The 23,199-nt window shown below is 40.0% G+C and overlaps 1 protein-coding gene across 1 annotated transcript in view; it reads left to right on the top strand.

The window, feature by feature from the left end:
- Nucleotides 1-23,199, top strand: part of JARID2 (jumonji and AT-rich interaction domain containing 2) — a 295,175-nt gene that overhangs the window by 255,288 nt on the left and 16,688 nt on the right. The window contains exons 7-13 of the mRNA XM_075921199.2: nucleotides 535-1,618; nucleotides 6,574-7,070; nucleotides 14,056-14,148; nucleotides 14,662-14,780; nucleotides 14,969-15,039; nucleotides 16,667-16,781; nucleotides 21,316-21,421. Of these exons, the coding sequence (XP_075777314.1) occupies nucleotides 535-1,618; nucleotides 6,574-7,070; nucleotides 14,056-14,148; nucleotides 14,662-14,780; nucleotides 14,969-15,039; nucleotides 16,667-16,781; nucleotides 21,316-21,421 (2,085 nt within the window). The remainder of the gene's footprint in view (nucleotides 1-534; nucleotides 1,619-6,573; nucleotides 7,071-14,055; nucleotides 14,149-14,661; nucleotides 14,781-14,968; nucleotides 15,040-16,666; nucleotides 16,782-21,315; nucleotides 21,422-23,199) is intronic.

Consider the following 23,199-nt stretch of genomic DNA (forward strand, 5'->3'; position numbering starts at 1 on the left):
AAATATGAGATTTGTAGATTTATAAATCTCAGGTCAGTGAAGAGGGGAGTTGGGTGGGTATTCTGTGCACCTTCCAGTGAGATTAATCAGCCATGTCCGTCTCACTAGGTATAGTAGATACAATACAGTGGTTAATTCTTTTTTTGTTACAAACTCAAGCATCTGTCTTCATGATGCTGTCAGGGACTTGAGGGTAGATAAGAAATGGAGTAACGTTCTTAACTAGAGCTGCATGAGCCGGGTGACCCTCTCCTTAGGGCAAAGGCACCTGTCTTATACTCCATGAGAGCAGACTTGACTATTTGTTTTCAGTTCTGGCTTTATTTTAAAAAGTGTCCAGATCCTGCTCTTTGGGTGAAACCCATGATATGGAGATTGCCCTCAGGGGACCATATCCTGCAGCCTTGCTTAGGAGTCAGGACTGCATGATTTGGTTCTTTGTGTGTGTCTCTATTCAAAAACTTTTATTAATTTACTTTTTCTGTTTTCTATTTTCTTCCTTCTGCTTCCTCTACAACACTTCCGGCTTCCCAGGTTTCTAAGGTCAACGGAATCACTCGAATGTCATCTCCAGGTGCAAATGCAGCCAGTGCCAAAAAGATGAGAGAAGTCAGACCTTCACCATCCAAAACTGTGAAGTACACTGCAACAGTGACAAAGGGAACCGTCACATACACCAAAGCCAAGAAAGAACTGGTTAAGGAAACCAAACTAAATCACCACAAACCCAGTTCACCTGTTAACCATACAATCTCAGGGAAAACAGAAAGTAGCAATGCAAAAACCCGCAAACAGGTGCTATCCCTTGGAGCGTCCAAGTCTAACAATATTGCTGTTAATGGTGTCAAGGTCAATGGCAAGTTGAACCAAAAGGCATGCACTAAGGAGGTGGGGAGACAGTTAAGGGAGGGGCTGCGCAATTCTAAGAGGAGGCTGGAAGAGACTAATCATATAGACAAAACACAGTCACCCACCAAGAAAATGAAAGGGGCGGTCAGCTTGACGGAAGGTGCAAGCAAAAAGGCAGCTGTGGAAAAGCCTTTGCTGAATGGACATGTGAAAAAGGAAGTGCCAGAGAAGATTCTGGAAAGAAATAGGCCGAAAAGAGCCACTGCTGGAAAGAATACGCCAGGGAAACAAGCACACGGCAAAACTGAAAATGCCTCCTGTGAAAATCATTCTACCTCTCAAACAGAGTCCTTGCACAAGCCACATGACTCAACAGGAAAGCACGAAAAGGGTAGTAGTAGTTGTAATAGTAGTAGCAGTAGTAGTAGTAGCAGCAGCAGCAGCAACAACAGCAGCAGCAGCAGCAAGTCTGGGTGGGCAATGATGGATGAGATTCCCATCCTTCGGCCCTCCGCGAAGGAGTTCCATGACCCATTGATATACATTGAGTCAGTCCGAGCTCAGGTAGAGAAGTATGGGATGTGTAGGGTGATCCCTCCTGCAGACTGGAGGCCTGAGTGCAAGCTGAATGATGAAATGCGGTTTGTGACACAGATTCAGCACATACACAAGCTCAGCAGGCGCTGGGGACCCAACGTACAGCGACTGGCCTGCATCAAGAAGCACCTCAAATCTCAGGGCATTACCATGGAGGAGCTCCCTCTCATCGGTAAGGGCTATGGTTCCTGTTGGTCTTTTGCTTCAGTTTGTAAGCATTGTGCAGTAAGCGTTGTACTTCCTTTGATGTTGTGATTAATTGTATCCCTGTGAAACTGCAGGATGCTGGATTGTCCTCTGTTTATGCATTGACCAGGTGCCAGGCAGGTGGGTGCAGTGCAGGCTTCTCCATGCTGATTCACTTAAGTACATCAATTCTGCCTGATTCTTCTTTGATTTTTACCTAAGGCAAAAGGCTACATAGAGCTCTGTACTCAAATTTCAAGATCCCATCTGCTTTCCCTCCCACTTACTTGTAAAATAATAAATATAAATATTATGATTCTTGGTCTAACGTTACACTGGAAGCTTTTAGGGGTTTTCAAAAGAGATATTCTGTTACAATTTATGTAGTGCTGCTAAACTAGTAAATGAATCTTTCTTTTCCCATCTCCAGGATTCCTTCTTTCAAAAGGGTTTAAGCAAAACAAAACAAAAAATCAACCAGCCAAACAAAAAAGGTCTTCTGTTTGGATCACCAGACACTTAAGATCACAATTTTCTAGTAACCTGCAGACATTTAACAACCATTAAGTGTCAAGAATAGGCAGTAAAATGTGGTTCATTGCAAAATAGTAGTTTCATTATTTCTCCCAGCAGGTAGCTGCCATGGCTAATGCCTGAGTGAGAGTCGGTTATTTAAAAGAATTCTTGGTTTATGATCTGTTGTCAGATATGACACAAGTAATAGAAATGAGACAGTGGTTTGTAAAGAACATACATACTAGTTAAGAGAAACATTTTAATCATTAGGAAAATTATCTAAGAATACTAGAAAATAATAAATGTATCTTGATGGCTTCAAAGGTTTATTCAACACTTTTTTAGGAAATACTAACCAAGTTAAAATTTAGAGATCTTTAACATTACAATTTGAGGCTCCTTTCTTTCAGTCTAAAGGGGGCTATGATAGAGGTCTATAAAATCATGACCGGTATGGAGAGAGTGAATAAGGAAAAGTTATTGTTTCTATAACATAATAACTAGGGGTTATCAAATGAAATTAATAGGTAGCAGGTTTTAAACAAACAAAAGAAAGTTTTTCTTCACGCAGTGCACACTTAGCCTGTGGAAATCCTTGCCACAGGATGCTGTGAAGATCAGGACTTTAATAGGGTTCAAAGAGAAATAGATAAATTCATGGAGGTTAGGTCCATCCATATTTATTAGCCAGGATAGGTAGGAATGGTATCCCTAGCCTCTGTTTGTTAGAGGCTGGAAATGGATGACAGGAGAGGGATCACTTGATGATTACCTATTCTGTTCACTCCCTTTGGTGCATCTGGTATTGGCCATTGTCCGAAGACAGGATACTAGGCTAAATGGACCTTTGCTCTGACCCAGGATAGCCAATCTTATGTTAATCAAAAGTGTGCACAACATACTTTCTACATTAAAACTTTTATTTCAGTTTTCACAACATAAATACTTGAAAATGTAAGAAAACAATGGATTCACAGGTGTTGCAAACTCCATAATTAAATGAGCTCTTCTGCAACGTGCAATACAATATACCAACAGGATTTCAGAAAAAGAATAATGATTAGTATTCTGAAGTATACTGCCTGAAGAAAAATCAAGCTGCTGTACAACTTAATTTGTGAGATCAAATACAGGTTGAACCTCTCTAGTTCAGCACCCTCAAGACCTGGCTGCTGCTGAACCAGAGAATTTGCCAAACTACTTGAGGTCAGTATTCACTAATAGCATTACCAACACTTCTGCTTCTTACTGAGCTCTTTAGAAGACATTTAGGAGTAAATTAGAACTCAATAAAAGCAAGAACACTGAGAGACAAGACTAGTGGCTATAAACAAACTTTATAGGGCCATTGAAAAATTGGCCACACCCAGGATAAGTGAACACATTCAGCTAACTAAAATCATTCTGGACCACGGATGTTGCCAGACAAGAAAGAGAATGCTGGATTAGAGAGGTCCAACCTGTACCCAAAAGTTAAGGGAATTCCAAAAGGTAAGATTTCTCTAGCAGCATTAAATTGACTTTTTGGTATTTCCGATAGCTGTATGTTAAGTAGAAGTATTATATTCATGTTTACATTGTCAAGGGAAAGAGGAAGATCATACATATGTGCAATATGGCAGAGTTAATAATCTGCTGATACAATGTTAACTTTTTATGACATTTTCTGGTTTTTGTGTACCTGGTCTCAGCTTTAAGATTGTTACTCTTAGGAAATTAAATGGGTAAAGATTATGTATGTTAAGTTTAAAATTAAAACAGAGTTGAGGGGAAGATGAATCTTAAATCCTAGTGCATGGATTAGAGACTTTACATTCTTTGAGCTAACAAGTGACACACGTGCATCCTGCTCTCAGGATCAAATCCCATTTCCACTGGAGATCATTCATTATGAGTGTTGCTGTTGACTTCAGTGGGGCCAGGATTTAGCCTTAAATGCTAACCTGAAGATTTTTTTCCACAAAATTTGCTCAGTGTGCAATTTTCAAATAATCCCAACACTGTCACATTGTCAGCCATTTGCTTTGATCCCTTTTTTAAAAGAATAAAGGGTTAACATTTTTTCATAACATTTAAAATATATATTAACCGGCAGGCAGAGACCAACCTTTGAAAGTTTCACCCTAAAATGAGAGCTTCAGAAAGTTATGACCCATATGAAATGGGGTTGTAATTGAAACCATTTAACACTCTCTAATGAGGGCAGGTGTTCTGGAGCACCAGCTGTAATATAGCATACTTACTGGGTGAAGGAACTTGAGCTCTGACATTCCAAAGTAACTTCCATCTTATGCTCGAGAACATTAACAATTTTAAGTGTGTGATAAAATGTTTTGAGATTGGTGATTTAAACTGAGCATGCAGATATTTGTTGTATTACAAAACTATTTAATACGAAACTGAGCCATTAACAGTCTTTCAGAGTTGGAGGGTTGTTACTCATGCAGACCACATACCTTCCATTTGTTTGTCAGCTGTGTGCATGAGTAAAAAAGCTGTGTATTGCTGGAGTGCTGTTTTATATGAAACATTAAAGGTAGCAAAACTTAAGCTACCTCTCAGATTTGTTTCCTTTCTCCTGTTGTGCTGCTCTCACCATCCCTGTCCTCTGGGCTGGAAGTTGTACTATTTCAACTAAGAATGATTGCTATATAGGACAGACTTTTTCTGCACTTTGACCTACCCTAGGGCATTTGTGAAACACTTGGAAAATTGTTACCTGTTGTTTCAGCACCAGTACAAACTCTTCTGCAGTCTAGGGAGAGGCATTTTTATCTTCTAACCAGTGATGCACTATTCACATTTTAATAAGGGACTCTCCCCAAAATTGCAGCATTGTTGAAAAATTGCACAAACTTTCCATGTGCCTCCAGGTATCTGAGCCTCATTACTGAGTTTGCCTCAGTAGAAGGTGCTGAAGTTTTGCAGTGGGGGGAAGACTCTAAAGGAAGAGAATGGAGGAGATCAGAAATCTGAAAGTGGCTATGAAATACTGCAAGACAGTATGATTTATTTGCAGGGGATGTACACATCCAGCCACCTGCCATTTCTCAGATGCTGTACTATTTCCAAGCTGTATTAAATTAACATTAAGAAACTTCTAATCTTTAATGTTTCCATGACTTTCTTAGGATGGAAAGAAGAGATAAGGGTGACTTTGGAACAGTGCTGATGACAATAGTGTTGTGGGGCTTTTTCCCTATAGCAGTGTCCTCCCTATTTATAAGCAGTTTTTGGTCAGTTTGTTTACCTTTTCTGTTGATAATTAATTCTGGCCTTTGACTAAGCATGATACTGAGATTTTCTTTAAACATTTTTTTTATTTTTGAATTGAAAGTTTATCATTAATTTGACTCTTTATGCTGCCATTTAAGTTTGTATAGTCTTCATTTTTTTTTTGACTAAAGTTTTTCAGAGTGTAATGTGTAATTCTCCTGGTAATTTTAGAAACTGTAAGATTAACACACAGTGTAAAGTGCAAAAGAGCATCTTAAAGGGTTATTAAATTACTAGAAGATGCCACTCTCTGATCTAAAGTAAAAAGCTTTAGATGGGCCCAAACAAATGAAATGTGTGACTGAGTTGACAGAAACATATTTGTGATGCTGATGGAAATGTGAATCACCATTTTCCTCATTTTTACCTCCTAGTTTTCTCCTTGTGTTTGTTTACTACTGTAGAAAAATGGTTAATGTTAATAGTAATATTTAGCTCTTATATGTTTTATATTTTGAAAGTTTTATATAGACGTCAAACTCTGCACTACATCTATAAAAGGTGGTTAGGAATTTGACACAACTGATTGGGTTTGTGTCGGTGTAAAAAATGCTGATTTTTTTTTCAAAACCAAAATGTTTTGTGGAAACTAATTTTTGACTAAAAATTCACTGGGAAGGTTTCTCAGGTTCAGGAATGAAATTTCAGGGAGGCTGGGAATGGGACAAAGAGAGAGATTGGGAGGCATGCTTTCAGAATAGCTGAATACCCATTAGGATACCCATCTGGAATATGGGAGACCTAGATTCAACTCCTTGCTTTTAATAAGGTAGAGGTGGGACTCAGACTTGTCAAGTGACAACAGATGGCAACCAAACCTATAACAGAGGCAAAAAGTACATGTGGGGAAGGTTAATGTGAAAATCAAAATAAGATCTCCTTTATTAATAATCTTAGCAATTCAGTTGTATCTTAACTTGAGCAATACTTGGGTTACTTTTAAAATGGAAATACTGAATATATGACTGGTCTATTGTTTTACGTATTTGCATTATTGGGGATATTGTGAGAACGGAATGTCCCAACTGAACAGAATCTGGTATTGTACGAGTATTGAAGAAATGTTCAATGCAGTCTGCCAACAATTTTCCTAACGGCTCCCTGTGTTTCCCTCTTTCCTCCCCACCCTCCTCCACACATGGACTCCAGGAGGCTGTGAACTAGATTTGGCCTGCTTTTTCCAGCTGATCAATGAAATGGGCGGCATGCAGCAAGTAACTGACCTCAAGAAATGGAACAAACTGGCAGATATGCTGCGCATCCCCAAAACCGCACAGGACAGGCTAGCAAAGCTGCAGGAAGCCTACTGCCAGTACTTGCTCTCCTATGACTCCCTCTCCTCGGACGAGCACAAGAAACTTGAGAAGGAAGTCTTGCTGGAAAAGGAGATCTTGGAGAAGAGGAAAGGTCCTTTGGAGGGACATTCAGAAAATGCCTATAAGTTCCATTCCTTGCCCCGGTTTGAGCCCAAAAATGGACTCATCAATGGTGTGGTTCACAAAAATGGCTTCCGTAACAAGTTGAAAGAAGTTGATATCCCGTTGAAAACGGGCAGGCGGCGACTCTTTGCTCAGGAAAAAGAGATTGAGAAGGAGGAGGAGCAGAAGAAGGGAGTGCTTAGCGACTTACACAAGTGTATATACAAGGTAGTAAAGACCACTTCTGCTGATTTATTTTTATTTTTTTCTTCTGTGAAAGCATTGAAGCAGATGTTCTCTGAGCTGCATGTGCCAGTCAATGGGCCACAGTGTTATACCCATATTAATTGCTGCAGGTACTTTGATGAGGAGGTATTAACTCCCTCCCGATCTTACTGGGGCTTGACAAATTGGAAACTGTTAGTTTTGTGGATGTACTACCGTGGAGTTGGCTCTTTGTAAGCAATATACTAAGCAATTACCCTAGCAGACACAATGTTTATTTTCATTTTTAGTGAAAATGTAATTTTTTTTTTTTTAGTTTATAGTAACATACCACTCTTTCATGTTTGTTTCTTGCCAGTTGCTCAATGCGCAGACAATTGCTCCCCTGATAGACCCATCAAAACAAATGTAGCTGAAAATATACAAGGTTTAGAAAGTGCAAATTGAAATGCAAATATTTTCAACTGTGGTGCCAAATTTTGCTAAAGACAAATAGTCATAATTTTGTTCCTCCAAACTTTAATCGTATCCATTGACAAAGCATTGTCGTCTTTTTTTTTCATTGTAGTTTATTCGCAGCCTCCCACTTTTGAGCAAGAATTGGTGCAACAACTTGCAGTGCATTTTTTATTTAGATTGAATTGTTTAGCAGTGCTGAGGGAGAAATACAGTACTTACTATTTATGCCTAGTAATCTGTTATACCTCTCTTCCCTGCCCATTTTCACTACTGTCATTGTGAAACGGATAATAATACTCCCAGTGTTACTATCCAAAGTAATGTTTGTTAATCTGTTTAGAGACTCACTTAAAGTCATGAATTTCATTTCAGAAAGTTAATTCACATTTCTTCTACACAGCAAGGCATTTGAATTCGTCAGCTGAAGAGCTTTCAGTTCTGGGGCATCTCTGTTAAAAAAATCTGTTAATGGTGTTTTTGTTCCACAAAAGATTACAGGCCCATATCTAATGGCAGGTACACTAACGATACTCCCTGTACATAGCTAAAAGGCCTTTTTTGTATTTAATATACTGAGTTTAATAATAAATGAAACCTGAATAGAACATACTGAGCTGCACATATAACCTTAAGAAAAGGGAGAAAACACCTCCACACTAGCATAAAGTCCCCAAGTTACATTGTAGAGGGAGATGAAAGACAATACAGAAAAAAAGTGAGTCTATTAAGAGAAATGTTCTAACCAGCCATTAGAATTAGGAGAAGTCCAGGAACAAACGCTCTAATAATGAGCCTGAACCTGCTAAGTTCAGAGTGCCTCCAGCAAAGTGCTAAATCCTTTGAAATGCTCATTGATGCACTTTCAGTACCTTGTGGAAAGCTTTAACTACTTTGCACTATCAGACCCAGTATAGAATCTAAGAAACCTAGGACTTGAATGGTTCTTGAAAAGGAATTAAATCCAGTTCCCAAAACTGGCAGGGCCACATACAGGTCCGATGAAGTTCAATAAATGTACTTTACAATATACACATGCTATTTAGCATGTATATTGTTAAATATTAGTGAATTTCAGGGCTGACATTATTCACACGATCTCCATCTAGGAAAGGCAGCCAAACTGTAAGACCCAAACTAGACCATGAAGCCTTGAATGATAGGGTGATACCATAAGCAACATTGCAGTGTGTTTTCTGCTTACAATCAAACTTGCAAGCTTCCTTAAAATCTCAGTCAAACCTATGTGAAAATTAGTAAGGGTCGGGGTAGAATATATGGTGCACATTTGGGAATATGGGAAGGAAGCATGCAGTGAGAACTGTTGTCTAGCACTGAGAACAAGCTCTGTAAGTTAACTTTTTTTTTAAGGTTATATTTTGTTCTTAACTGCAGAATGAACAATTAAGAGTCAATTGTAGCTCCCAGTTAAAGTGTACAGATTCCTTAGCTGAGCTGTGTTATTCATAGATTAGAGCTAAAGTTGTGTGCAGGTCTCCTGACTTGCATAAGAATGATTGTTTGAGAGTAAGGGGAGGGTGGCATTTCTTGTCACGCTAACGTTCTTTTGAGGATATGTGAGAAGACCTGAAGTGAATAATTCATATTTGAGTTTTGAAGTCCTACGTTCCAGAGGTGTATAGGAAAGATCCTATTATGTGACAGCAACCTTAGCTCCATGTTAAGAGAGGTTTTTTTCCCCTAAGGGTACGTATAGACAGCAACCTTCTGTCAGAATAAGCTACGCAGATTGTGCTACACGTAGCACAAATTGCGTAGCTTATTCCGAGTTTAAATTGAAAGAGCTTATATAGAAATTTGGCGTTGTCTACATAGTGCCAGATTTCAAAATAAGGCACTATTCCAACAAATCCCTTAACTGAAGGTTACAGGGATGCCGGAATAGCACTCCTACTATTTTGGGAAATAGTGGGTGCTTTTAAAGATGTGGCGTTGCTATTTTGGGATACTTTCAGTATCCCAAAAGAGCAACGCAGTCTAGATGGTACCCTAAGTAGTCAGAAAGGATCAGTGTGTTCATGTCCTTGCCAATGTTATGCAGGTCACAGAATTTCACTCAGTAATTCCTGCATTGAATATATTATCTTGTGGTGGTATTGAGGCCTATTTTTAGGAAGAGACCACCAGTTTTCCAGTACAGTTCTCACCAGTGCCATATACAAAAATAATAAAATATTTTGATAAAATACTTGAGTAGTCATTGGGCCAGGGAGAGAACATGTGTGACTTGTGGCCTGGTAGCGCATTCACCTGAGAGGTGGGAAAGGCCAGGGTTCGACTCCATGCTCCAATTGCTAATTGTTTATACAAAGTGAAACTGCTTCAGCAAGAGATATTGGTACCACCTCCTCCCATCCCAGAATAGACAACAGTCATCTGGTGGTTAGAGTACTCATCTGAGAGGGGGAGACTGGGTTCCAGTCCCTGCTGGGTTTCCCACACCACCGCTATCTTTACATGTCTAAATCCCCTGGTGAGTGTACCATGGAAAAAAAAAATCTGGATTGTGTGTGTGTGTGTGTGTGTGTGTGTGTGTGTGTTTAAAGAATGAAAAAACAGTTCATTTAAATCAAATCAGTTCATCCAAAATGGCACAAATTCATTAAATGTTTGGCTGACCTGGATTTGTCAGTTTTTATCTGAAAAAATTCTGATTTTTCTGAGTTGGTCTGAAAAATTTCATCTAGCCCTAATCTTGACACTCCTGACCTGAGTTCACTTTCAGTTTTTTCAGAACTCTTGGATTACTGACCTTTCCCTTTTTTCTCCCTAAGAGTAGAGTGAAGTATCATGATATAAATTTCCCATTCACTCTTCTTCTGTAAAGGCTCTCAAAAATTCTGCTTCATATTTCTAAGTTTCTAGAGAAGGCTTAGTATAATTGTTCAGATCTTCTCAGTGGGCCTCAAAAGATGTTTTACACTTCTGTGGTAATTTTGTATTGTGAGCCTGTTTCCAGCCAGCTCCATTTCAGAGCACAGAGCCTTAAAATAGTTTTGCTCAATGATCTAGAAAAAGAAAACCATGTCAAATTTTTCATGTAGAAATCTCTTCAGCCCTTCTGACCTTCAGGCATAGACTGAAAGATGTAACCTTTTTTATTGAGAAAATCAAGAACTTTAGATTTGCAATGGTTCTGTCTACTGATGTACAGAGATGTCTTCCCTATGAGAGGGCCACCCATCTCAGAATTTGGAGGGCATAGTTAATTTTGGAGGATCAGCCCTGAATTCCATTCTCTTTTGTATGACAAAGTGGCAGGCACGCCATCTGAAGAATCATTACAGAGCATTTGTTAGCAGCTGGCTATCAGGAAGGTGTATGTACAAATTTGAAGGCTGTTGGTAGGAAGCAGAACAATTTAAGGATTTGTTTTAACAGCCTACCTCAATAAAAGATTCAGAAGGGCAGTAAAAATGAAGGAAATTGCTCATTGTATCACACAGCAGCCAACTCTGACATTTGAATGCCTAAGGCCGTGACCATTTTACAAACTTCTTGTAGCAGCTAATTGCCCTGCATTCAGTTTAAAACAAAAACAAAATGTTAGGACCCTAGTTTACTCTTGGGTAGAGTTCTTGCTAAAAATAAGCATAAACACAGTCTATTTAGATGATCATGTTTCACCATTTAAAAAAAAAGATAAACAAAATTCTCCAACTAATTAAGTGTTCTTTTTCCAGCAGTTTAGATCCTACGGTGCTGGGTTTTAGGTTTTTATTTTTGAGGGGGAAAGAGTTGGCAAATGTGAAGGAAGATAGTTTGGTGTCAAGAGGAAAGAGAGATAGATATGGGGACAAAGGATAAACTTAATGAAGTTTTGTATATGGCCTGGCCTATTAAAATCTCTGTATACCACCTCTTGCATGGTTTGATGGCAAAAAGGCTGTCATCCTTCACATCCCTTAGCTTTTCAAGGTTATTTTGTCTAGAGTGATGGAAGAACTTGAAGCATCTAAATGTAGGCTGCATTTTCACCAGAGAATACAGGCAGGTTCCCATGTCCCCAACCTCCGAGCCTTAAAAGGCCATGTTTCCTGTCTCCATACAGTCTCTTTTCCTCTGAGCCTTTAATTTGGCCTCAAATAATAGTATCATAACGATACTTTAAGACTGTTTTCCAAATTTCCAGCTTTGGGTCATATGCAGAGAACTTGACCACCACATTTTACTAAGATCTTTGGCAACTTGGTTGCAGATACATGAAGGGCCTGTGCTGTCATCTTCTGGGTCGTTGCGTTTGTGTTGTTGTTTTATGCGTGTAAGCGCATCTAATAATAGAAGAATAATATACACATGCAAGAGACTATTCAAAAGTTTGCTACGTGCGATATAGAAACAAAATAAGATGGTTACTTGTCCCATCCAGCTTACAATGTAAAGGACATTATGCAAACAAGGTAGTTGGAGGGCTGAATCAACATATATTTTACTATTTTTGCTTTTGTAAACACCGTCAATACCAATCCCTGGCCTTAATGTTGTTATGGTTTTTTTGTTGTAATATACACAGTTACTGAATATAAAGTATAATATAGCTCCAGCTCATCCTTTTTGTGTCCTCCATATAATGCATGTTCTCTTCTGGACAGCATGTTTTCCTAAGCTAATTTAATCTATTTTTCTATGCAAAGTATTTTCACAAGTAAGGCCATAAAAATGAAACAAACTTGGCGCAAGTTTTAAAATGTAATTGGGTCAAAGAACTTTGTTGTCCCTATTGTTAGAGAACATTCTGTCCGTTCCCCTCTCCCCATCTTGGGCTGAGGAAGGTAAGGGTACGACTAGACTACATGCCTCTGACGACAAGGCATATAGATTAGACTACCCGGCATAGGAAAATGAAGTGGCGATTTAAATAATCGCCGCTTCATTTAAATTTACATGGCTGCCGCACTGAGCTGATCATCTGTTTGTCGGCTCAGCGCGGTAGTCTGGACTCTCCGCAGTCGACATCAAAGGCATTTGTCGACCTAAATGAAGCGGCGATTATTTAAATCGCCGCTTCATTTTCCTATGCTAGGTAGTCCAATCTACATGCCTCTGTCGCCAGAGGCATGTAGTCTATACGTACCCTTAGGTTTGCACAGTGAATAACAAACACTAGGAGCAAGGGGTGTGGTTACCAGTTTTATTTTAGTCCTGGGGGAGTTCTATGCTAACTAATTTTACACCAAAAAATGAAAAATTCTGTACATGATATTTTAAAATTCTGCATATTATTATTTTTACTATAGTGCAATGAAATCATACTGGTGTCAGTTATTTTGGTAATTGTATTTAAATTACAGTACAGTGGATGGAGAATGGAGTTGGGGAGCATTAGAAGAAATCATAGAATCATAGAATAATAGGACTGGAAGGGACCTCGAGAGGTCATCGAGTCCAGCCCCCCGCCCTCAAGGCAGGATCAAGCTCCGTCTACACCATCCCTGACAGATGTCTATCTAACCTGTTCTTAAATATCTCCAGAGAGGGAGATTCCACCACCTCCCTTGGCAATTTATTCCAATATTTGACCACCCAGACAGTTAGGAATTTTTTCCTAATGTCCAATCTAAACCTCCCCTGCTGCACTTTAAGCCCATTACTCCTTGTCCTGTCCTCAGAAACCAAGAGGAACAAATTTTCTCCTTCCTCCTTGTGACACCCTTTTAGATATTTGAAAACCGCTATCATGTCCCCCCTTAATCTTCTTTTTTCCAAACTATCCCTAAACCCCCTTCTCTCTAGAAGTAATGTAGTTAGTGCTGACCCTTTATTTCTAGTTATTAGTCAGCACATCTGTGCAGCCATGTGCTCAGTGCTACACCATTGGCAATGGGAGAGCAAGTGAGGAGTGGGGACTCAAAACTCACAATTTATACAGGCTACTGACCATCTCCAGAAAGGTCAGTGTCAGATAGTTAATGGACCCCATTTTGATAGGAAATATTTTCAGTCAAAAAATTTAGACTAATTCTAATGACTATAATGTACCATAAGTATTTATAAGGGCATGCTGTCCTTTAAAGTAAGGCTCCTTTACACCACTCTGGTAATGTAAAGGAGCCTTAAAATATTTATATCTGTTTCATACTCCTAGGGAAATTCACTAAGATTAATGAGAACTATTCACTAAGCAGGCAGGCTTAGTGCTCTGCCTGAGGGGACAGAGCCTGCCCCAACACCTCCTCAGAAACACCACAAAGCTCTACCCCTCCATGCCAAGCATGCTGTGAGCGTACACCCGTGGCCTGTCCCAACTCCCCAGCATGATATTACGTCTTCACCAACTGCTCTGGGTGTCCAGATTGTGCTACTGGGGAGTGACCGGTGACCGATCTTTTGGCTTTCCTTTATTTGCTTGTCAGAAATATAAATATATAGTTATTTATTTATTTATTTATTTATTTATTTATGGGGAAGCAAAGAAATCTGCAGGGGCCATGAATTCTGCAAACATACAGTGACGCAAAATTCACCTAGGAGTATTATTTTCATGGGTTAATTGTGCTCTTATCTTTCACAGGGTAGGTCTGTTTCTTTAACAACCTTTTACCGGACGGCAAGAAACATCATGAACATGTGCTTCAATAAGGAGCCTTCAGTAGCCGAAATAGAGGTGAGGAGCAAGGGAGCACGTAGGCATGCAAAATCTTTTCATATGGAGAATTTTGGGATGGCTCTGCAAAGTTAAATCGCAACACAGTACAGTAGACTGTTTGAAAGTATCTGGAGCAAGAAGAGAATGAAGATGTTTTCAGGTTTTCTTTCAGACATTACTTAATATCTTCAATAAAGGCACTGACTAGTTAAAGACAAGCAGGAGGGTTTAGCTGAAGCACCAGCATGGAGTCAGGGGAGCCGAGCTCTTTTCTAGTCTCTGCCAGAGTCTTCCTGTGTGAAGACTTTCCATCTGTGAAATGGAAATAAAGTGTCTTCAAAAAGGGATGTTGGTCTTAATTCACTGTTATTTTTAAAGTTCTGTATACCCATCTCTAAAAGGAGGTGTTTTGTTGGAGCGTAATAGTGCACCAGAGGACTGTAATCTTCTGTTGATTAGTGTTCATTTAAAGGAAATTTCTCAATCTGTTCATTGGAACAAAAAATTTACAACTGCCTTCTTCTGCTATAGCAAGAGTACTGGAGGTTAGTGGAACAGAAAGATTGCCATGTAGCAGTGCACTGTGGGAAAGTGGACACCAACACACATGGGAGTGGCTTTCCTGTGGGAAAATCTGAACCATTCTCAAGGTAAAGTTACAAAAATTATGAGGATTTTATAGAATTTTGCATGTTATGCAATAGTTATTCTGTTCAGTGCAGAATCAATACAAAACTATAGGTCAAAACAAGGACTACAAATGTTTAGATGTGGAGCAACTGTAAGACCAGTTTGCTTTTAATGTTGACCCATAACAATGTTAAATTTCATTCAACAGGCATGGGTGGAACCTTACAGTCCTTCCTAATAATACAGGATCCATCCTGCGACATCTTGGTGCTGTGCCTGGTAAGCAGTTAATTTTTTTTCAGCGTTGTGTGTGGTATTAGCAGTCAATAGTTTTGGCAGTGCCTGAAGAGGCCACAATGCATGGTCAACTGTGAACTCTTTGCCAGAGGACATTGTGAAGCTCAAGACTATAACAAGGTTTAAAAAAAGGACTAAATAAATTCATGTTTGTCAGAAACTAGGAATGGGCAACTGGATGGATCGCTTGATGATTACTTATTTTGGTCATTCCCTCTGAGGCACCTGGCAGTGGCCACAAGAACAAATACTGGGCTAGATGGAGCTTTGATCTGATCCAGTTTGGCCGTTCTTAGTCCAGTCTGTCTAGATTCATATTTCCTGATTTCACATAACTCTGGACTATCTGTGAGCATGTTAAGGGGTTATGTAGCAACCATCTCAACTCTCTACTGCAAGATGTTTCTACATTCTCACACCCCAGATTTGTATGAAAGTTGGAGAACCTCCCCCTCCTTGGGGGGGTTAAATATTGTTCTCACAGGATTAATAGCTCATTTCTTGGATATTTTGCCATGTGTTCTTTTTCATCTTTTCATAAAAACAGCCCTCCTGGTAATGAGAACATCAGCCAGAAGAGAGAGGGAGATACAAGCATTCATGTTAGGGCCCCAGCATATTTTTCATAAAGACACAGGGTATTATTGAGACTTCACCTTAAGTTTTTACCGAAAGTAATCTTTCATTTAAATCACATTATTCTCTTGCTGGCATTTTTGTCCTATCCAAAATACATTAAAGTGAAGGTGAGGTAAAGCTTCACACTCTAGCTGTCCTAAGAGTTTTCATTCTCTATAACCTAAGCCATTTAGGGTATATCCCCTAGATTTTTCATAACCAATGAAGACAGAACTAAAGGATAAGTCATTTCAAACAAAGACTTCCATACACATTTCTATAGATTGGTAAATATAGCTCCATCAAGGAAGGTCACAAGCTCACTTAAGTAAAGCACAGGTAATCTCAGTTGCTTCTTTGAGAAACATTCCCATCCTAGATGTTTTATAGGGCAGCTATTTTGGGAGTTCAGTGCGTACATTTATCCAGTGTTATTCTATTACAAGAATTTTGACAGAGTTATTCTACACTGATTTTTTTCAGGTAGAATGAAGTTATCAACAGTACAGAATATACGGAACTGCATGCAGTTGGTTTAATTATAGTAATTGCTTCTTTGAGATGTGTTTTCCATATATAATTCCTCACGGTCTTTGTTTCCTGTTGCTACAATGTCTGATAATATCTGAATTGTGTATAGATGAAGGAACTGCAGGGTAGTATGACTGCCTTGTCTGTTCTGCTCTTGGTGGAAGGCACAAAGACATTAAGGGTGCAGCATGGCCCCTACAAACATAGTTGGCCAGAATAATACAGACTCAGAATGCACTCAGTGTACCAAGAGTAGATTATATGTGGACAAAACACCTTGAAGAACTATAGTTAATGTAATGTTAGTGACCAAGTCATTTAAAACTCCTGGATCAGCTCAATGGAGAAGCAGGCTTTTGGATGAAAGGTGCTCTAAAATTGTCATTTATTTATTTATAATTCATAGTAAAATTATTTCCTTATAATCCATTAACATTTATTTCTAATTCCTATATTTTAGGAGTGACAATTCCTTGGCTAAATATTGGCATGGTCTTTTCTACCTCATGCTGGTCTCGAGACCAAAATCACCTTCCATACATTGACTACTTACACACTGGTGCTGATTGCATTTGGTGAGTATCCCAGTGGTTTGTCCCATTACTCTGAGCTCCATTGGCTCTAGGTAGGAGGTTGGAAGCTATTGCAATGTGGCTACTGCATTTTGCCCAAATCAGTCACATCAGGAAATGGAGTTTCTGTGATTACGAATTTATGGGGAAATCCATCACATTTCATGACAAGTGGAATAGTATAAACTTAAGTGAAAAATCTATTCTAAAGGAAAAGTGTTTAATGTTTCTTCCATTCTTTTTTAGGCTATTTAGTAGCAAACCATTTCTGTCTTGTGTAGATTTCACTCTGCAGAATGTTTCTGAGCACCCAGCATCTAAATGACAGCTAGTCAAGGCAGATTTCCTTAGACTGATGGTGTAGAGAGATTTTTTTTCTAGACAGCTCCATAGTCTCATTCCTTAGGTGATTGTTCCCATCCTTCTGCTAAATTGTCCCTAATCTTCTACTTCAATATTTTGAGACTCTGTAGATATCAAACCACATACATAATTTAATTTGTACCCAGTGATGCTTGCCTTTGAAACCACAGCCTTCTAACCTTTTGCTGTGGATGGTTTAGAGTCTGCTCCTTATTGTTGTCATCACACAGGACTGCTCAGATTGTTGTGGAAGAACAAAAGCTGATAGTGGAATCACAGGAAGCAGATGCTGCCAGCGTTTAATATACTTACACACCACTGTGTTCTTCTGAAAGGATCTGCTCTCCAATAAGAACAGTAACAAACAGCTAAATTGTAGCCCTTGATTAAACAAAAATGTAATAAAGTAATTAAGAAACCCCCCTTGATTATAAAATTTCCACGCATGGAGGCTGAATTAGAATAGCCAATGATACTTGCACATACCATACATAGTTCTTTTAAAATGCTTTATATGATTTCAAGAAAACCAAACATACAAAGTTACCCTCTGAATTACTTATTAACATTATTTAAACTCTTTATCATTTTTAATGCAGCTAAACTTGAGGTGAATTTTGTCATACCTAAATGTCCCTATCAGGATCAAAGTCCCACTGACCTAGGTACAAACTTAGAATAAGAGGCTGTGGGATGAAGAGTTACAGTCTATGACAAGTCAGATCCATAACTGGGGAAAGAAACCGTATACAAAGCAGTGTCAATTGTAGTGTCTTGCAATTCATGTTAATTCCATTTTTAAAACCTGTTTTAAGGGGTGAAGGGTGAGAGGAAAAAAGGATTTGGTTTTTTTTTTAATCATTTTATTGTAGGCAGGGCAGGTGACACGCTCTCTACAGTTAAAGTGGCCTAAGATACTATTTTGTGTATAACTTTTATAGTTTTAACTGTTTGGCCTGATATTTTCGATGCTGACTGTCTGCCACAAGGTAAATGTATTTGAAAGGTTTCAGCAAAAGCCACAAAGATGCTCCTGAGAGTGAGATTAGGGGAAAAATACATTGTTTAGTACATTTTTTAAAATGTTACAATTTCTTATTTTGGAGAAGCGTTAGCACCTCCCCGCTGCTTTTGACCAGGGATTTTATATTTGGCAGGGCATAATCCTGATGTTGGGGACATGCCTGTTGCTGTTCCCTTGAAAAACCACCTACCTTGGCTGAGTTGTAAGCCTCTGAAAACTGCTATTTGTACATGCTTAAGCTGTGAGGGGCTGCAGCTGCTCAGGAGGATAGGGTCATAATTCAAAATGATCTGGACAAACTGGAGAAATGGTCTAAGGTAAACCAGATGAAGTTTAATAAGGACAAATGCAAAGTGCTCCACTTAGGAAGGAACAATCACTTTCACACACAGAGAATGGGAAGCGACTGTGTAGGAAGGAATACTGCAGAAAGTACAAGCTAAATATGAATCAGTGTGATGCTGTTGCACCCCCCAAAAAAACTCCACCGCAAACATGATTATGGGATGCATTAGCAGAGTGTAGTGAGCAAGACATGAGAATTTTATCTACACAGAACAAACTCCAGGCCTAGACTGAGGACTTGATGATCACCCTGTTCTATTCATTCCGTTAGAAGCATCTGGCATTGGCCACTGTTAGAAGAATGGTATTGAGTTAGATGGCTATTGGTCTGATTCTATAGCTAAGCCTTGTGTTCTTATAAGACCCATAACTTACACCAAAGACTGTTCTGTACAGAAGAAATTGGAGAGTATGTAGCTGTAATTTCACAGCTTTTCTTCCCCTCTGAAGGTACTCCAATGAAGGAAGCATTTGGATCTTTTAAAAATCATCCATTCTGAACTTGTCATCTTCACCAGAGGTGTTTCAACTTTTTGCATTTATGAAAATGTCATTGATCACATTTCCTGCATCTCTCTTAGGGCTTTAATTTCAATTTTGCCTGTGAAGTTTTTTGGGGTAGGGGGATTAGGTATTCCTTATGCCTACTCAGGCAACAGGAAAGCCACACTTCTTTTGAGGAGGAACAGGGAAGAATGGGTTGCCGCAGACAGGGCTTGGAAAATTTCTATACAGGTGTGCCAAGACCACAGTTTATTATACCAAACATAGTTTTCACTATTTCTTTATCCCTCTTCCTGTTTGTTTTACACCTGTTATTTCATTGTGATACACTAAGATTGTAAACTCTTTGAGGTAGGAGGTGGCCTTTTATTGTATGCATATACAGGCAGTCCCCGACTTACGTGGATCCGACTTATGTCGGATCCGCACTTACGAACGGGGCTTTTCTCGCCCCGGAGCTCTCGGGTGGCGGATCGCCACCCGTGTTCTCCGGGGCGAGAAAAGCTTCTCCCGGCCTCCCTGGTCTTCTGGGGGGGTCCAGCAAAGCCGCTGGACCCCCCCCAGCAGACCAGGGACACCCGAGCAAAGCCGCCCAGGCGGCGGGAGTCCCGCTGCCTGGGCGGCTTTGCTCTTTTCCCCGGAGCAAAGCTGCCCAGGCAGCGGGACTCCCCCCGCCTGGGCAGCTTTGCTCCTGTCCCCCTGGTCTGCTGGGAGGGGTCCAGCGGCTTTGCTGGACCCCCCCAGCAGACCAGGGAGACAAGAGCAAAGCCACACAGGCGGCATCCCGCCGCCTGTGCGGCTTTGCTCGGAGGCAAAGGAGCAAAGCCGCACGGGCAGCGGGGTCCCTCCGCCTGTGCGGCTTTGCTCGGGTCTCCCTGGTCTGCTGAGGGGGAGGGGGCGCAGCTAGTGCGCCCCCTCCGCCCCCAGCAGACCAGGCTTTTGTTGCGGGACGCTTCGGGTAGAGCAGCTGGGGTGCTGCCGGGTTGGTCCTGTGGGAACCTACCGGGCAGCGCCCCAGCTGTTCCGTCCCAGGCTCCAGATTCAGCAGCTGTTGAAACTGATCAGGCTGATTCCAGGAAGCTGGGGGCAGAGCAACTCTGCCTCTGGCTTCCTGTAGTCAGCCCCTGGTCAGTTTCAGTGGCAGCAGCTGAATCTGGAGCCAGTTCCGACTTACATACAAATTCAACTTAAGAACAAACCTATAGTCCCTATCTTGTACGTAACCCGGGGACTGCCTGTAGTATCTAGCATGATGAGACATTGATTGGGGACCCCGAGTGGTGCGTGCTACTTCAATATAATAACAATCATGATAATATCGATGTTTCTTTGCTGCACTTCTTTCCCCTTTCCCTGTATGGTGAATGTGTCTTTACTCCTTCCCCTTCAGTCTTTATCCAGCTCACACCTATACATCTTGTACAGTGCCAGTTCCCCAGCTTTATAAAACTAAAATAAGGTATCAGTTTCATACCACTTCTGCTGGGGAAAGCACTAATGGCCATGAGCACAGATGGGACTGTGCATAACTTTTCTACTTTGGTGGCTAGCAAAATATGGGAGGATGTGAGAGATTATGGGATGCCTGTAATTCTGCACCCAGTATAAACCTCTCTTCCTGCGCTGCCTGCTGTGTTTTAGGCATTTGTGATGGCTTCTGTTGCAGGGAAAAGGAGAAAAGGTGAACTTAAGACTCGTCAAGTAAGTGAAGGAAGAAGATCTTGGAATATTTTGTTTTTATTAATCAAATATTGCTAATGTAAGTGCCAAGATCTGTATTCTGTTGCTGATTTGGGGCCTCAGACATCTGTTTTTATTAAAGAAAAAATGTGGCTTACCGATGCTTAAACCAGCGTAATATGTAACAAACGTTGTCATTTAAAGTAAGGATTAGTGTGGCTTTATGTAGTGTAGGGTCTGAGAAGATGGAAACCTCTGATTGCTGATGTTCTTGGTACTGTAGATATCAAGCTGTTGTTAATTCTTTTTCTGATTTTGTAGACTAGTGAGTAGTTACATGTTCTGACTTAGGAATAGCTTGTCATCATTTCAACTTTCTTTTCCTGTGACTGTGGTAAATACTGTAGGTTTTGAGTCGAAATAAATAACTCCATGAATCTGAAGTACTTTGCCAAAATAGCTGGGGGTGGAGGGTGAGGTAGGCATGGGGGCCTTTTTATTTTTTTCCCACTTGTGTGTTGCTTTGGAGCGGATTTGCTCAGCCCTTCTCTTTGCTGCACAAATTGGAGGAACACCATTTACTACCTAGTAAGCACGCTATTTTCTCTTTCAAACAAACAGGTATTGCATTCCTGCTGCAGAGGAGAACAAACTTGATGATGTGGTACATACCCTGCTGCAAGCCAATGGCACTCCAGGGCTGGAAATGCTTGAAAGCAATGTAATGGTGAGTTGAATTTTGTTTTGTATCTGATTAGCACTGCATTCTCACAGAAGGGTGTTCTATTGCTTTTGATTTTAAAAAATAAAAACAGTACCAGTAAAGTCTGGACTCTTCCTTTGTGCAGGAGCATTTACCACATACTATTTCCAGTATTTTCCAATTGTGTAGAATGCGAAAATGCTGAAATAAAGGTGAACCCTGCAGTGCAGTAGATGTCCATTCTTAACAAAAGCATCCACAATCCCTTTAAAACATGTAACACATACATATGCCTAACATGTTTAGTAATGAAATCTGTCATGGCAGATGAGTTCCTGTTGTTTTTTACGACTGGAGTCCTGGATATGAGAAATTAGAGGTGAACATGGCTGAAACAATTGGTAAAAGTGACCATACGTTTTAACATCCCTGTGGAGAAGATTATACCCAAAAATCACACCAGAGTAGCATTACATTTCAGAAAGGGGAACTACACAAACATGAGGAAGGTAGTTAAACAGAAATGGAAAGATACAGTCCCAAAAGTGAAGTGTCTACAAGCTGCAAGGAAACTCTTTAAAAACACCATAGTAGAGGCTCATATTAAATGTATACCCTAAATTTATAATAATTTGAAGAGACACCAAGTTGTAGGATCACAGACAGAGATGTTCATAGCATGTTGGAGATGATTTGATTGGTTCAAGAGGCGCTTTCACTTGCAGAATATCAAGATGTCTGATGAGTCTGCTAGTGCTTATATTGTAGCAGCTAAAAATTCCCAACCATCTCAAGAAAATAACTGAAGAAGGCAGCTGTTCACCTAAGAAAGTCTTAGATGCAAATGAAATGGGCCTCTACTTTGGAGGAGGATGCCAGAACAGACTTATATATCCCAAGAGGAGAAAACAGCACATGGATTTAAAGTAGTTAAGGACCACCTAACCTTGCTTCTAGGTGGTAATGCTGCCAGAGATATGAAGATGAAGCATGATAGTGTATCAATCCAACACATGAACTCTCAAGGGATTTTCAAAGGAACATGTTCCAGTCACTGGGGGATCCAATAAGAAGATAACTGGAACTATTTTTTACACTATGGCTGGCTCTCCGTGCCATCTCTGCATGGAAGCAATACTACTACAAGGAAAATCTTAATTTCAAGATTTTATTGCTTATTGATAATGCATCGATTTATCCAATCATCCTGGGAGACCTGTGAGAAAATGTCAAAATTGTGTGTCTGCCACCTGACACCACATCACTCATCTAATGCATGAACGCTGGAGCCATTGCTGAATAGAAGGTGTATTACTTGGATCTTATTTTCAACCACCTCATCAGATGTACTGATGGAGAAGGCAAGCACATGTTTTGGCAATATTGGTGTGACAACAACATCCTCAAGTGCATCAATAATACTGGAGAGTCCTAGAGTTCAGTTACTCATAAGAACATCATACTCGATGAATGAATGGTCTGTAGGGGAAGTTGTATCCTGAATGTGTCAATAATTGAAAAGGAATTAAAGATGTCCCTGCTATGAAGAAAGACATCCTCAGCTTGGCCACGAAAGCAGGTTTAGATGAGATGGAAGAAAGTGACGTTACATAACTTCTGCAGTCACACAGAGAGACGAGCTAAAAACGATGATCTGATGCAAGTGAAGGTGATGAGAGCCATGGAGGAAGATGGCCAAGAAGTACAAGGAGAACCAGCTCATTGAAATGGGATGGCCAAATGTTTATCTGAAGCTTTCCAAATGATTGAAGCTGGCTTGCAAATCCTTAGTTATGCTACTC

This window comes from Pelodiscus sinensis, chromosome 2 (genome assembly GCF_052426305.1).
Source record: "Pelodiscus sinensis isolate ZL-2025 chromosome 2, ASM5242630v1, whole genome shotgun sequence".
NCBI classification, from domain to species: domain Eukaryota; kingdom Metazoa; phylum Chordata; order Testudines; family Trionychidae; genus Pelodiscus; species Pelodiscus sinensis.